The sequence below is a fragment of the Perognathus longimembris genome, chromosome 4 (genome assembly GCF_023159225.1).
Source record: "Perognathus longimembris pacificus isolate PPM17 chromosome 4, ASM2315922v1, whole genome shotgun sequence".
NCBI lineage: Eukaryota > Metazoa > Chordata > Mammalia > Rodentia > Heteromyidae > Perognathus > Perognathus longimembris.
The window spans coordinates 84,964,028-84,980,616 of NC_063164.1; the positions used below are offsets into that span (position 1 = coordinate 84,964,028).

The 16,589-nt window shown below is 42.2% G+C and overlaps 1 protein-coding gene across 5 annotated transcripts in view; it reads right to left on the reverse strand.

Annotated features, from left to right (window-relative positions):
- Mgat5 (alpha-1,6-mannosylglycoprotein 6-beta-N-acetylglucosaminyltransferase) overlaps window positions 1-16,589 on the reverse strand; it is a 365,603-nt gene that overhangs the window by 234,590 nt on the left and 114,424 nt on the right. For 2 of the 5 annotated variants that reach the window (XM_048345586.1, XM_048345587.1), the window contains exon 2: window positions 9,070-9,448. In XM_048345586.1, the coding sequence (XP_048201543.1) occupies window positions 9,070-9,310 (241 nt within the window). In that variant the 5' untranslated portion in view covers window positions 9,311-9,448. Of the gene's footprint in view, window positions 1-9,069; window positions 10,232-16,589 lie in introns of those variants that run through there. The other 3 variants (XM_048345584.1, XM_048345583.1, XM_048345582.1) reach the window with 2 other exon arrangements.

Sequence of the window (16,589 nt, forward strand, 5' to 3'; positions counted from 1 at the left end):
GTTTTTGGGTTTATTTTAGTTCTGGTCTCAAGATATGGTTGAGGCTGGCTTGAACTAACTCATGATCTTCCTGCCCTACCTTCTCAGTACACCACTATGCCTGGCTGAAATGCTATTTCCAACATGGACACGGTGCTGTGATTTCCACTCTCAGAACTCACACTGGTGATGGGTACTCTTGAGTCCTGTGATAACACTCCCTGGAAACATCCTAATGGTACTTGCTGCCTTACTTCGTTTGCATTGAAAGCCATGTGGTAGATAAGGGGCTGCATGTGAACTTCCACAAGCGCCCATTGTCCTGCAGTGGACAAAGAGGACACAGCCTGAGCACAGGAGGCAGTCAGACAATCATCACAAAGTTCACTTCAAGCAGCTCAGATGACCAGTGCCATTGTCCCCCATTGTTTCTTGGGTTTAAACTTTGACCAGAGCTTGTATCTGGATAAAAATGCCACTCTTGAGGTGCTGTGCGAGGTGCAAGGAGGTAGTAAGTGGACAGTAAAATCTGAGAGACTATTTGTAGGCCTGTTGATAACATCAGGTATTCATGAAGTCTCTAAATACCTTAGGCTTTTTGCTGAATTTTCCTAGTACTTGTTGACATGCACAAAATAGAAGAGTCAAGCATTCTGGTCAATATTCTGGAAGACATGAGAACTCAGAGGTAAGGAGAAGCCAAGGTGGTTGATAAGGGTCACCAGTGATTGCAGGACCTCATCATTCCTTGCAAGCTGCTCTTTCTCATGTGCCAACTCATGTCAGAAACATGACCAGCAAACAAGCTCCTACCAAAATGCACAGGTTGGCTGATCATACCCAGCTTATCTTCCAGCCCACAAAGGAAACCTCCTCTTTTGCACATAGAAATAACCATATCTCCTTTTTTTCTGGATGAGGTGGCAAGCCCCATCTTTCTGTGGAGTACAGTGTGTTCCTTTTATTGTGTTTGGGCCCCATCACTAAGGACAGTTGCACAAACAAGTCCCTGAAGCTATATTCAAACAAACTAAACCCACAGCACTAGCTGTGTGGTAACAGACACAGGCATATCCAGCCAAGGGTAGTGATTATTAATAGCAACCATCCTATGTCACTAACCTCAGTGCTGTAAGTGCTTTTATCTGCAACCCTATCACAGACCCATGAGGTGAACAACAAACAGCACATTCTCTACCTCACAATAAAAGAGAAAGAAGGTTCCAAAAACTCAAGTCACTTGCTCAAGATTACACAGGCTCCTCCTGTCTCTACCCCACATGGAAGAATACACAATAGATGTCATATCAGGATCTAGAATAATAACTGCTTGGAGTGCCTGGATGCAGATTCCCCAGGGCTTTCCCTCCATTTCCTGTTTCACTAAAAACACTACTGTGATTCTCAAATGCGTTCCAGCTGTAACTAAACCAAACAGACAGTCACAGACTCCTGAAGGGGCAGGGCTGCCTCAATTCGATTCATCCATTGTTCCTACTATGTGCCAGACATAGCTTTGGGGCACAATGGAGAACAAACTAGACCTCAGTCTCTCTTTATGGGGGGGGGCTGACAGTCTAAGTTGGGGAGAAATGACTCATATATATGATCAACATGTGTTATTGGCCTGAGAAATGGGAAAAATGAGAAGAGCAGGATGAGACCTCTTTCTGTGAAGAAGTCAGGCAGATCTCACTGTAACAGAAAAGAATAGATAGATGAAATGAAGAAAACCAGAGGCTGGAAAATAGAAAGATGCTCCACCACAACTTAGAAGACAGCTGTGGCCCCGGGGTAAGCACAAGAAGGGTGCTGAGCTCCTTAGGGGTCCACAGTGGCAGGAGGTCTGCATAGCCTGAGCTCCATGCCTGGGGTGTGAAGAGGGAAAAGAGGGTTGTGCTGAATTCCTGAGCCACCAGGAAAGGGCAGGACCCTTCTGAGAAACAACTGTGAAGTCCCTGCAATGCAGGCTTGAAGCAGTGGTAGGTATGATAGCAAAGGACTTGACTGTGGCAGACAATGAGGCCGAATTTGGATTTGACTCCTGTCTAAGATAACCACCTTCAGTGTCACCTCCAATCTCTGACCCGGTATGCTTGTGAATTGGGTCTTGAATAGAAAGTCTACCACAGCCTCATGAGAGAAGTTCCAAGCCCCCAAGGGGTCTGTTTTTAGGTTCCAAGCTTTCCAAAGCAGAAAAAAAGCCTTTTCCTTAATCATACTGGCCACATCACCATAGAATAACCAGGGCTGCCTCACACACACAACCAGCCTGGCCTTTAATTTTTTTTAACCCTTACCAGTTTCACTCCAAGAACAGTACATTTTCTCTCAAATGGAGAGAATTTCTGCTTTAGTGATGATAGTTTTCCACATTTCCCCACAGATATCCTAGCCCACAACTATGTTTTGATCCTATTGGCAGCAATCGAAGCAAAAAATTTAAAACCCTTTTCAGGCTTGCATTTTTAATAAAACCCAACAGCAACGCCCAACATCTGTCACCACCTTTTGTTGTTGTTGTTGTTTTGTTTTGGTTTTTTTATTTTTGGCCAGTACTGAAACTTGAATTCAAGGCCTATGAACTGTCCCTCAGCTTTTTCAACTCAAGACTGGCACTCTACCACTTGAACCACATCTCCAGTTTCAGATTTTTGTTGACTAATTGTCCAGGATGGCTTCAAACAGATATCTTCAGATCTCAGTCTCCTGGATAGCTAGTTATAGAGTGAGTCACTGGCACCCAGCTAACCACCTCCTTTTTTCATAGAAGCCATGGAAACAAAGACTTGGAAAAGCTCTTATTTAAATCTGGAGTATTATCTGAGTCTGCAACACCAGACAGTTGCTACCTTTCCAGAACAATCTTCCATAGCCCTAGGTGGGACTGGCATTTAGGCCAGTGAAAATCACCAGAAGCCCAAAGCACTTAGAACTTTATCACTCTTGGCTTGTGACCAAGATTGGGCTGGCTTTCCATTCTTACTGAGGTCCTCTTAGGGAATCAGAATTCTCTCCTCTTAATTTTCCTTCTGCCTCCTGGAGATGGCAGTGGTCACAGGAGGTTGCCAAGAGCAGTTCTGCTTCTAGAACATCTAAACTCTGTCATACACTCTGCTTTGACCTACCACACAGGGACCCACGTTGCCTGAGGCCCACCAGCAGCTAACTTCTCAGACCCCGTGATTTTCCATACTGCCTTTTCTCCTTGGTGGGCTGCTGGCTCCATTCCATGACATGCTCTGCCTCAATCTGCCTTCTCCTTCTACCCCACCTATCTGCTAATGTTTATCATTCCAATTTAAAAGACATGTCATAAGAGAAGCCTTCTCTCACCTTATAGTGTCAAGAAGCCTCTCAGGTGATATTTAAAAAAATTATACCACCATAGTTATTTTTCTCTGTTTATTTCTCCTCTACAAAGAGGACACAGCATCCATAAAGGCAGGGGTATCAACCCACCTATTTCCTGCTCTTTGCATATATGGTCTAGACAGTGCATGGCACACTCAGCCAACAAAGACATGTCCCTGAATGCCAGGAGCCAGCCAAAGGGATAATCTACACCTAAGAAACTCAGGAACAAAGCTGGGTAACTGGTAGCTCATGCTCGTAATCCCAGCTACTCAGAAGGTTGAAGTCTGAGGAATGTAGTTCAAAGTCAACGTGGGCAGAAAATCCATGAGATTCTTATATCCAATTACCAGGAAAAAGCCAGAAGTGGAGGTACAGTTCAAGTGCACCATCCTTGAATGGAAAGTATAGAATGAGTCCAAGCCCCAGTAACTATACCAAAAATAAACAACCACCACCAAAACCTCCGGAACAAGGCAATAGGCCCCAGAAGGACAGAGACAGCCTCAGAAGCCAGGAAGGCAAGTTGTAGGAAGAGCAAGTAAGATATGAGTGGAAGTGTCACAGAGAAGCTGAGTGCTTGAGCTATTTTATCCTGAGCTGGTAACCTTTCCAGGGCAATGTGTCCCTGTGCCCAGAGAGGTAAGCAGGTATGATATACTGGGGCTAATAATATGGGGATAAACCCCAGAAGGACTCTGACCTGGCCTCAGGTTTCCATCACAGATCCCAAGAGTACCAAAGTAGACCAGGCCTGCCCTGTTAAATAAGTGGTGATCACTGGAAATCAAATTTGGGTCACTGAAGTCAGACACAGATTGAGTCGCCTCTAAAACAAAAACAGCATTGACTAGGCAAATGGTGCCATTTATGACAATCTCAATGATGTCTTGCCAGCCATACCCCCTGCCAGGCTGGTCAGGGAGATGTAGAACTGCAGAAGCCTTATATGTGGTTGAGAGGTCACAGCCAACACACTCTCCAGATTGCCAGGGAAACAGACACACCCTCTACACCCCAAGGATGAATACACCAATTGTTCCACACAGTCTGCCTACTGGGAGACCTCCAAGCAGCACTTCTAAATGACCAACTCTTGAAAGAAGCCTCTTCATTCTGTTGTTTATTATTTCCTAGGCACCCTCATGGAAACCTGAGGCCAGGTGAGATACTCCCTAGTGGTCCATCCACACCCTCTTAACCCCACTGTGTCTCATCTGTTTTCCTTTCTGGGTACTAGGACATTTCACTGGGGAGATTGTCAGATCATCTCCTGCCTTAAAGGTCACCAGCTTGGGCTAACAAAGCTTTGGCCAACTCCTCCTCCATATCTGCCTGTTTGCTGTCTGGCTCCCCCTAGGTTCTTCAGATTCTGTGGCCTGCTCTTTTAAAGCACCAAAATAAGGATGAGTGGGGGCAAGAGCAAGATGATCTTTCCATGGAGATAACATTCCAATAGATCCTCCATAAAAGCTTCGAAGGCAAAATCCATGTAACACATCTTACCCACTGAATATCATCACTTAGCCTAGCCTAGCACATATTAAATGTGCTTACAATACTTATATTAGAATAGTTGTAGAAAATCAACATCACCCATTTAATAAGAAAGCACTGAATATCCCATGTGATCTATTGAATATCATACCAAAGGTGAAAAAAATAGGATGGTTTTATGGGTATGTTTCTGTATCATCATAAGGTGGAACAATCTTAATTAAGTTAAGGGCAGTCTGGATTAAGTACTAATCAAAAGGAGGTACAAGCCAGGTACCTGGCCAGCAGCACCTCATTCAAGTTTCACAGGCCCTGGTATAAGGTGCTGATGGCCCACTTTTAAAGTAGTCTATGGATCAAGAAAATGTGGTACATATGCGCAGTGGGATTCTATGCTTCTATCAGAATGATATTGCCCCATTTGTAAGGAAATGGAAAGACTTGGGAAAAAAAATCATACTAAGTGAAGTGAGCTAGACCCAAAGAAACATAGACTCTATGGTTTCCCTCATTAGTAATAATTAGTATATGTCTAGGATAGTCCTAGCAGAAGATTACAATAGCTCAATAGCTATGTACATATGAACACATAAGATGATGCCAAGTGAAAAAGACTCTAAGTTATGGAAATAAGTGGTTTAATATTGTTATTTTCAATGTACCATATGAAATTATGCTATTTTCTTTTGTCTTTCTTCCCCAGGGTTTTACCCTTGATGTTACTGTAACTGATTTCGTTACCCTGGGTATTGTATATACATTTTTCTGAACTAGTGAAGGGAAGGGGAACATCAAAATGGAGAGCGGACAAAGAGTAAAAGGTGAACCAATGCAACAGCAATTCTTACAAGGCAATATACTATAAACCAATTGTACATCTCAGGGGAGGATAAGGATTGGAAGGGGGAAGGGGGAGAAAAATGAGGGAGGAGGTAATAAGTTGGATAAGAAATGTACTCACTGCCTTATGTATGAAACTGCAAACCCTCTGTACATCACCTTGACAATAAATAAATAAGTAAAAAACAATAACCAAAAAAAAAAAATAGTCTATGGCTCTAGAGCCAAAGTTTCAAGATGTGGCAAAGCCATACTCTCTGACTCCAAAACTAAACATGCTAACCACTACAGTTCACAGCCTATCACGCCAAAGCATCTTCAGAAGACAAAGGAGTACTGCATTCGAATGGGTGTGTTAGGAAGAGGATGTGTTCAGGGAATCCAAATGTAGAGATGAAGGAGATTGTGGACTCAAAAAACACTTATGGAGGGCTGGGGATATAGCCTAGTGGCAAGAGTGCCTGCCTCGGATACACGAGGCCCTAGGTTCGATTCCCCAGCACCACATATACAGAAAACGGCCAGAAGCGGCGCTGTGGCTCAAGTGGCAGAGTGCTAGCCTTGAGCGGGAAGAAGCCAGGGACAGTGCTCAGGCCCTGAGTCCAAGGCCCACGACTGGCCAAAAAACAAAACAAAACAAAAAAAAACACTTATGGGTAGGTAGACTCACCCAAGATAATCCAGATCAGAGACTGACATTTTTGTGAAAGACAAGTATTTTAGGCTTTGCGGTCTCTGAAACAACTAATAACACAAATGGATATGTTTGTATCCTAATCAACTTTCTTTCCAAAAATGGGTAGCACAGAGAATTTGACTCACAGCCTACAGTTTGCTCATTCTGTATTAGAGTTGAGTCCATGAGAAACAATCAGACAAGAGTTAAGAATGACCTATTGTGACTGCTGAATGATGGATTCAGAATATTTCAGACCTTTTGTGAAATAAAAGCCAGTATTACCATGCTACCCTGATATTGCATGTTATAAGCAAAAGAGAATGGCTATGTTTCAACAAAACTTTATTTACACCAACAAGCAGGGTCTAAGTTTGGCTCACAGACCATATTTTGCTGAACTCAGCTGCTCTAGGATCTCAAACCAGGGATTCTAATCTTCTAAAATCAGCAAATACAATTCATCAAACACCTGCCACAGACACCAAAGATCCATTTGGAACACAGATAGCCAATTATACTGACACAGAGATGTTAAGAGGGTTGTTGTTGACCTATTAACAGGATCCATTCAGACCAGGAACAGATCCCTGCCATGAAACATCAGCTCTTCATTCTTGGTAGATATCTATGTAGTGCACTGCACATGGGCTGTCTGAGGCAGACAAAAAGAAAGCAAATTGATGGCCCACACAATCTCACTGTTGCTCTGCTGGCCTAGTTATACCAGGAAGCAACCTGCAGTCTCTGAGTCTCATCTGGTATCAGTTGTCAGAGCTGCTTTTCAATGTTTGTAGGGGAAGCACATGTCTTTATAATGGCTCTCCAGCTTCCCAGGACTGGCCCTGGACCACACCAATCCTCTCCCTCAACCCAGTTTATTATAATCCAGAAATGGGGGCCAGAGAGAAAGCTAGGCTGCCAAATTTGAAATAACAAAATCCAATCATCTGCTTTAAAACCTCCCAAAAGCTGGTGCTAACATGGTGTTTGTTGCTGTAACTTTTAGCACAGCAGTTATCCAAGTGAGCAGGGAAAATCCCCTCTCACATCTGAAGATATTTTTAATTACCACAACCAGAGATATGCTATTGGTATCTTGTATAAGAACTTTATGCACAAATAATCTTCCTTAAAAAAATAGACATCTGGCTCCACATGCTAGTAATATTAGGTGAGAAACTCTGTCTTAGTGTGATCTCCCCACATTATGATCCCAAATTCCTAAGGCACATACAATTAAATTTCAGAAACTCAGCTCCAGAGATCACTTACTTGATTGGCATGTTAAGTAGGCATGATAAAAATTTCTTAATTCATTGCATCAGAAAAGTTTTATTTAGACATAGTAATACAGATAGTAGTAAACTCTTAAAGGAGCACATTAAAGGTAGATTGTGTGTGAACATTTCAAATAGCATTTACTGAAAAAGTGTCCACACTGCTCCTCACAATCAACCATTTTCTCCTTATACACGCACACACACCATAGGACCAAGTGTCACAGATCTTTCTGAAGAGGAAGAAGATGCATGTATTAATGATCATGACATCCTATGCTTCAACTTAAGCTGAATCAGACAGAACCCACAGTTGTACTTTTTCAGTAGCCATCACTTGAACTCTATATGGTGGAGAGCATGAGCCCTGACTGGATTACAAAGCACAAGAGCCACCTTCCTATACCTCCCCCAACTCTACCCTTGCATCACATCCATGTCACAAGTCCCAAACACTGAGACCACGGTAGCCTTGATTCAATGATTTTGAAACTAAGAACAAATCTCTCTCTGGAACACCAGTCCACACTGCATACCCAGGGCCCACGGACCACAGTGATGCAATTCTCTAAGACATAGTGTGATCCTGACTTCATTTGCAAATTTGCTTTGTAAGAATCTGCCAAAACACACACACACACACACACACACACACACACACACACACACAAGCTATCAAAAAGACATACACTGAAATGTTATTTTATACACTGCCTGGAGTAGTAGACATATGTGTAACTGTTTCTCTCCTGCTCTCTTTGCCTATCTACAGCTTCCCACTTTTTCTATATTGAGCATAACTTTTGCTCAAAGGAAAATAAGATATAATCCATGTATTTCTTTAAATTCAATGTCATTTGAGAAAGGATTTAAGGCACTTATAGACAGCAAGTACAAAAAATTCTTCCAAAGTGACATCAATTAGAGACAAGGAACAAGAAATAAGAGTGGCAAAAACTGGGTAACCAAAGGTTAAAATCATTAAGGCAGGCGACAGTGGCAGGAAAGCAGCATACACTAGGCTCTAAGCTTATTCATAAAGGGGGAAAAATAATCCCTTCTACCTCCTCATTTCACTCCTACTATTCACAATTAAGTTATGTTTACCGATAGATTATAAGAATGTTTATCAGCATTCCCTGAACATACTCCCTTAAGAGGCCATGGTGTCCAAAAATGTGATGACAGACAGGAAGCAAGCAGCAATCACAACCTGAACTTAACAATGCTGCCCTTCGTGCCTGGGGAAAGGCTGTCTGCAAGAGCTCAGAATCCCTCAAAGGGAATTGTGATACATTTCTGAAGATGTCTCTCTCTCTGAGCAATCATGGCCCTCAAAGGCAGGATTACTTAATGCATGGCAAGTCTATGTCTGGGAGCCCCTGAAGTCCATTTAAGGCCAAGGTAGGCTCAATGGCATGGCCCCCATGTTAGCATACTTACCATAAGCTGTCATGACACCAGCATATGGCCCATCCACGACATTCCTGTTTTCTTCTGCCAGTGCCTTGATGTACCTTTTGCTGAGGTCCAGGATCTGCTCCCGCAGCATGGAGCTACTTTCAGGCTGAGTTCGCTGCTGGATGGTAAAATGCAGAAGCATCATCCCCCAAATGAAGCCAAAAGTCACCAGGAAAAAGCCCAGCTTCTGAGAAGACAACTTCCAGGGAGTAAAGAGAGCCATTGCTCACCAGCAACTTTACTTGTCCTTGCTCTCAACACAAAGAAGATAAAGTCAAGTTCATGGTGTAGGCTGGGTCTGCGAGTCTGTTGGTCTCACTCGGGCTCCTGCGTCAGGCAACTTCCTTTCTTTGCTTCCATTCTGCTGTAAAAGAGGTGGAAAGTTTAGCAAAGTGATCATGGCAAAACACAGCAAAAAAATCAACCAGAAGCCATGATTCACCCAGACTGCTCTACATCAAATGTCGACTTCCTGCTGGTTTGGTATCTTCGGTTATGATTCAGGATCTGTAAGCCGAGGGGAAATCTGGCAAGGTACAAAAAGCTGTACACATGCAGAGAGAGGGAAGTGTGTCTGAGTGTGTTAATAGGTGTAAGTGGGGCTGTTCCCGTCTGGACCTCATTCAAAACAGGAAGCTTGTTTTGCAAGGTAGAGAGGAGATGGAAGGAGATTTTCACTGTATGTCAGCAAAAACCCAGGTGGAGGGTGGAGTCCTATCACCATTGGGCACTGTTAGTCTGTCTAGTCTGTAACTTGAGCTTACAAAGTCAGTGTGTACTTTGGGCAAGGATGAGAGCAGGCAGCTGGACATGTGAGCAAGAAAATGGTGGTCTTTGAAGGATAGCTGACAAGCTAGGGGCAAGGGCTCCCATATTATTTAAGGTCACCCAGTTTATATTATCTATATTTATAGATGGTCTCCCTGTATCAGCACAGAAAGATACAAGGGGTGTAGTCAGTGGTATTTTATGTTCTGGCTTTTCTTTTTACCTCACATTTGCTAAGCACAGACTCTATCATTGAGTTCCTACCCCTTGCTCCAGCTATCTTGAGCTAAAGCTGCAACTCATTGCTCCTGCACAGGAAACTTGCAGGACCTGGCTGTCTGCTTTTACTGTGGTTCTCACTTTCACTCCTACCCTGAGGTAAATGAGGAGTTAAAAGGCAAGCATCTCAATAGTAAGATGGCCAGATTCAATCTGGTACCTGCACAGACTGGTCCAACGCTTTAAACAAAATCAGAGCTGCTCAGCAAGTGGGGTCTGAGCATGAGTTGCAAAGAAGCATTGGTATGTTCAGATATGTGCCTCTTCAGCAAGAGTCCTGGACCCAAGAACCAGTCAGCTAAGAAAAACACTCTGCCAGGAAGAGGCTGAGCAGTGATGTCCTACAAGAGTCTGAGCCAGGCTGTATTCAGAGTGTGCATACTTTAGTTTAAAGTGTTCTTCTTGCCACCAACCTAAGAGAAGAAGGTGGGAGGATCCTGAAACATTATCTTTCATATACATCAATGCATGTCTCTATTGGTCCACTTTCCATAGCCTTCCTCTTGCCTATCAACAGAGCAACTAGTTGTTGGTACTTCTACTAATAATGGTAAATACTAAATAAATCCTAGCTATCTTCTGGGCATTGTGAAGAATGCCTTTTAGTGGTTTAAGTCATCATAAGCAAGTTATATGCTAAAAAGTAATATCACCTCTCTTAAATGAGATACAAATGAGATAAGAAAATACAGGTGACAGGGGAGGGATAACCTGCCCAAGGACCAATAAACAGTGACCCACCTTTCCTTCCTCACCTCTGCTCCTCTACTATCTGTTGATGTAAAGCCAAGAACAGTGTGTCCATTATTAGAGGTTTGGAAATCAACAAAACAATATGTAAGAGTCTATGTATAGTTGTCAACTATAGACACTTGATAATTTATATTACCACTTACTACATAACAACTGAAATTTACTAAAACAATGTATTATATATTTGATGTAGTCCAGGAACTCTGAAAATATGGTGAGATTGTGTGTGACAGACAGACACCATGCCCTTAAAAAGAGTATATTCTTTAAAGAAGGGAAGGAGGGGTGAGGGAGAGCCAGCGGTGGCTCATGCCTGTAATCCTAGCTAGTTAGAAGGCTGAGTTCTGAGGATTGTGGTTCAAAGCCAGATCAGAAAAGTCCCTGACTCTTATCTACAATAAACTACTCAGAAAAAGCCAGCAGTGGCTCTGTGGCTCAAATGGTAGAGTGTTAGCCTTGAGCACAAAATGGTTCTGGGACAGCATCCAGGCCCTGAGTTCAAGCCCCAGGACTGGCAAAAAAAGGCGGGGGGGGGGGAAGGGAGGAGGGACCATTTAGTTACACAAAGTCTAAAATATAAATATCTACTTTCTAGCTCTTAACCAAAAAGCTTTGCTGACATTTGAATTCCAGGCTTCTGATTTTCAAAGTGTAGTTCCTAATCTTAGCAACATCTAGATAACCAGTAAGAAATGAAAATTCCCAAGTTTCATGCTAGACCTACTAAATCAACTCTGGAGGTGGGCTGAGAAAGCTAAGCTCCAATAAACTCTAGACAATTCTGACAAATTCTCAGTGTCAGAGCCCCTGAACTAGGTGGCCAGATTCCAGGGGCAAGTATCCCATTGCTGTGCAACGTACCACAGACCAAAAATTCTGTCTTCCATTACTTTTTTTCCTTTGTCCCACTATATCCTATGTTACTTGCTGGTTTTCTTATTACCATAACCTTTCACAGACATCTTCATATACCTTCCCATCTCCATTTAGGCTGCCTGATTCATGTGCCAATCCAAATTCAGACAATTGTCTAAGCCCCACCTCCAGTTCCACCTTTTTAAACCAGGATCCTCACTGTTCTAGCCTACAGAGTTCCTTTCCTTCTCTTAAGTTCTGGGAAAACAAATGAAAAACCTGTCTACCCTAGATTCTTTACTAGTTTGTATGTGGGTACGATCACCTAGATATAGAATGCCACCCCCCCAAAAAAGATCCATGTATTGAAAACTTATTCCTCAGACTGTAATAAATGTTTAGGAAGAGTAACATGGTGGGAGGAGCTTAAGTAACTGGGTACATGACTTTCCTCTCTTAGTTCCTGGTTTACCAGGAGGTAAACCAGACTCCTCTACCATGTATTTCATTGTGATTTACTGCCTTGCCATAGGAATCAAAGCAATGGGCTAACCTATTACAGAATCATACCTCCCCAATGATGAACTGAAATTAACCTTTCCTCTTTAGTTGATTATCTCAGGTATTTTGTCCTAGTGATACAAAAGTGACTGATTCCATGTCTTTGTTTAAGGAGTCCTTCAGGTACACAGACACAGATACTCCTCCAGTTATACTGCATACTAGTTAATAAACCATTTTAAGTAAGAAAATACTAAAGGGAAAATGCAGTTTTTAGCCCATTCTATCTTAATCATGCTCAGAACACATATTAATCTGAAATCGATAAAAAAAAAATCATCACACAAAGCCTACTTATAATCAAGTGCTATGTAACTCATGTAATTCATTTAATTCTGCACTGAAAAACTATAGTTGTGCACATGTGCTTTCTCCCTACCCCGAAGTCAATAACTTTAAGTTACACTATTATAAATTAGGAACCATCTTCATGTATATTCTTGGAGAAAGATACTGGCCACTGGGGCCAGTAAAAATGTTACCTAAATGAAATTATCATGGGACTCACTAAAGTATTATATTCTACCTTTCTAAAGGATGGCCAAATGAATAGGGCTGTCCCTTCTTCCTTTTTCCATGTGTTCTAAGGGTACACACTGCTCTGAGGCCAGTGGCCTAAACCATTATGGGCCTGATGGAATACCTATACTCAGGAGGCTGACAGACATCTCTCTGCAGCCACCAATTCCTCAGGAAGTGGCTATACTTTCGTTTTGACAACCATACTCATTTGTCACCCCAAAAAGGGATTGTCCTAGGGCAAGCAAATGAAGTGTGACCCACCGTCCTCTGATGATTTTCTTTATTTTAGGACAGAACCTCAACTGCTGATAAGAATTATGTATCAACAGTCAAACAAACCCCTCTCTCTTCCTCAACTGCCCCACTGTAAAGGCAACAATACTCAAGGCTGCAGAATTTATGCCACAGAAAAGGCAAGGGTGGAAGCTAAATACAATCTTGGCAGAAGGCTTCTAAATCCTAGCCTTATGAAGGTCAGGACACTCTTCTGCGCGCACCCTCCCCCCCCCCCATTGTACAATCAAGGGACTTGCAGATGGGCAAGAAACCACCTAAGTATAAATTTTCTAGCTCAGGGAGGTGCAGATTTAAAGTACAAATCCCTAGCTATAAGTACTTCAGAGCACTTCAGGGCCAGATTTTAAGTGACTATAGAACTGCTAGGAATGTTCTTTTCTCTAGTGGAATGTACAGCATGAGATAACAGACTGTCTATCAGCACACACAAAGATTCACATTAGAATTCATCTCTACGATTCCTATTAAGAAGACAGAATTCAAGACTTTTCAAAGCATTATTCAGAAGACACCCCATCTCATATAGTAATAGGGAGGATAATGAGGAGGATATAGGACAACCATCCTTACAAAGATTCTTGGTGCTTTAAAAAGACTTAATGATGATCATCAGTAATAGACACACAATTAATAGAGAGGCCTCAGAACAACAGTGATCAAACAGTAGTAATTCAGGTCAGAATCTGCCTGCCTCCAGATTTAGCAGCTAGGTGCCATAGCTAAGCAAGTATAAGAAGGGTTGCACAGTTATCTCAGAAGACCTTATTGCCAGGCATAGAAATGAAAAGACCAGGGCCATGACTTCAACAGTTCACTTCAGGCAAATTTGCACCATGTCTGTTTCCAATATTAACCTCTATCCCCTACTTCCTTCCTTCCACTCTCTCTGCAACATGGTAACATCTGGCTTCCCCCTTAACAAATATGGTCAAAGATCTCTGGCAAGGAAATAAATCAGTTGTCCTATTTTTAGAGCACATAAAAAGATGTCCAACATCATTAATTAGGGGAAATGGAAATCAAAACCACAATGAGATATCATTTTATATCCATTAGGATGGTAATAAAAAATACATGTAATTGTTGGGAGGGGGGAATGTAGAAAACTGTAATCTTTATCTGTTGCCTGCAATTTCTCCAACATTTAAATAGGGAGTTACCATGTGACCCAAACAATTCTGTTCCTAGGAATTCTCCCAAGAGAAAGGTAAACATATGCCCACACAAAAAATTTTACACACATTTTGCAGCCGTATTCTTTATAACAAATTGAAACAACCTAAAATGCCCATCAACTACCATATGGACAAAGACAAGTTGTATATCCATAACATAGGATATTAAGGGCAATGAAGGCGATGAAGAAGTGACTATGCTACAGCATATATAACCCTGAGAACATCTTACTAAGTGGAAAAGAAAACCACCTCACTGAAATCCATGAATTTTATGATTCCCTTTATATGAAATGCCTAGAATAAGCAAAGTGAGATAGAAAATACACTAGTAGTTGCTTATAAGAGAGGAGTTGTAAGGTGAGATCTAAGATGTCCAGTGTTTCTTTTTGCCATTACCACTCACAATTAGGTGATTCTGGGCTTCCACTACTCTAAACCCAAACAAAGCACGGGAATCAGTTAGGTCCTCCTAACTTGATCAACTTTCAAAGAAAATACAATGAATTAAAATGTATCAAATAACTTCACACAGACTGCTGCACTACCATTGAACCTGCTGAGGGAAACAACCAAGCACAATGACATGTTTTCCAGTTACATCACACCGGAACTTACAATACTAATACAGTCAGTCTCCAGCGAACCAGACTCACAATATCAGTGCCAGCACAATTGCAGAAGGGAAAGAGATGTACTGATAGGAAACGCATACTAGACTGACAGTTTGTGGTCAGCAGTAAGCTGATATGTTAAAGGCCATATCCAATCATCCTGGAAGGGAAGGGAGAACCAGTGAGTGATAGGAAGAATCTATAGAATTATTGGTATAAGGAAGACAGGCAGAATGGGTAGTGAAGGCAGGGGAGAAGATTCTGACTCTGTTAAAAGGAGCTGCAAAAGAGGAAGAGGCTTATTTCTCCAAAATAACTAAACATTTTTGAAAGATCCTGAGGTTACTCATTGCCCTTGATGTCCTGAACATACAAGATCGGTGCCACCAGCCTGAACTCAACCTGAGGGCCCACCTGGCAGTTGCCTGAACTTCCACTGTGATTCCCAAGAGCCTCACTGACCTCTGTACTCTCCTCCCACACATATGAACAGAGACCCTCAATCCTTTTCTTAATAGACAGGTATATCACATTCCAATTAAAAACCCTCTGCTCCCTTTGCAACTAGCTGTACTGGTCTTAGGCTGAGTCCCTCGTTGAAACACACCAGCTCCAGCAACATATCGGAAGTGTGTTTGACTCTAGGTGGGACTTTATACAGTCCATCCCTCTTTACATATGGAGCAATCAAGCAAGGTAATCCTGACTTTCACTCATTATGCACATGTGCATTCCCAATGTGGACAGGAGAAAGGAAGATTTTGGCCCTATTCATCTAAGTGGGTATGTACCTTGCAATTTTGCTGGCCACTTGGTAAAGTGCAGGCCTCCATTTCTGGTACCAGTAGCACAATTTCCAACAGTGTAACAAGGTAACTGAATCTAGATCCAGAATTCTTAACTTCTTGCCTTCTCACAGATCTTCCCTGACTCCTTTCCTACCCACCTTCTGAGCTCTGTCATTCACATATGACTGTGTCCACTAGAGGGCTAGCCACGGATGAGAACCAGTTGGAAATGAATGGGTTGACTTTATTCTAACATTCTCTTGGTTGTGCACATTATTGGAAGATGGACAATGGAGAAAGAGGACAAAAGTGAGCAGGAAGCTGTCACTGCCAACCAGCATAGCCTTTCTCACTTTATGACAATGCAGATGTTAGGCCATAGACTATGCTGCAGAGTATGAGAGAGAACAATCAGAGAGACTATCTGCAGGAGCCCATCATGACCCAATGACAGGCAGGCTTCCAGACCTGAGCTAGGCCTGGGAAGGCCACAGAGTGAAGAGAGGACTGATCTCCAGCATAGCCAAGCTAACTGATATATGAACTTCAGTTCCCTTCAGTACTACAGTGGTTGATATCATCTGAAGAGATCATCCTAGGCTAATTTACTAATTTTACATGGTACTGAGGTGCCTCTCCACAAGATCTTGGACCATACTCAACAGGCCCAAGAAGAAACCATGTGAAAAGATTCAATCTGGATGATAAGATAAACAACAACAACAAAAAACAGGATTGTCATCTGGCTTCCAGCCCAGAAAATGAGAAATTGTCATACTGTCATAATGAGAGGTTGGCAATGACTAAGAAGAAACAAAATAGTATATGTAAAGATTACACAGCATGTGAACTTGTTAGAAAGATTTCCTCAGCACTGAATAAAAATGCTC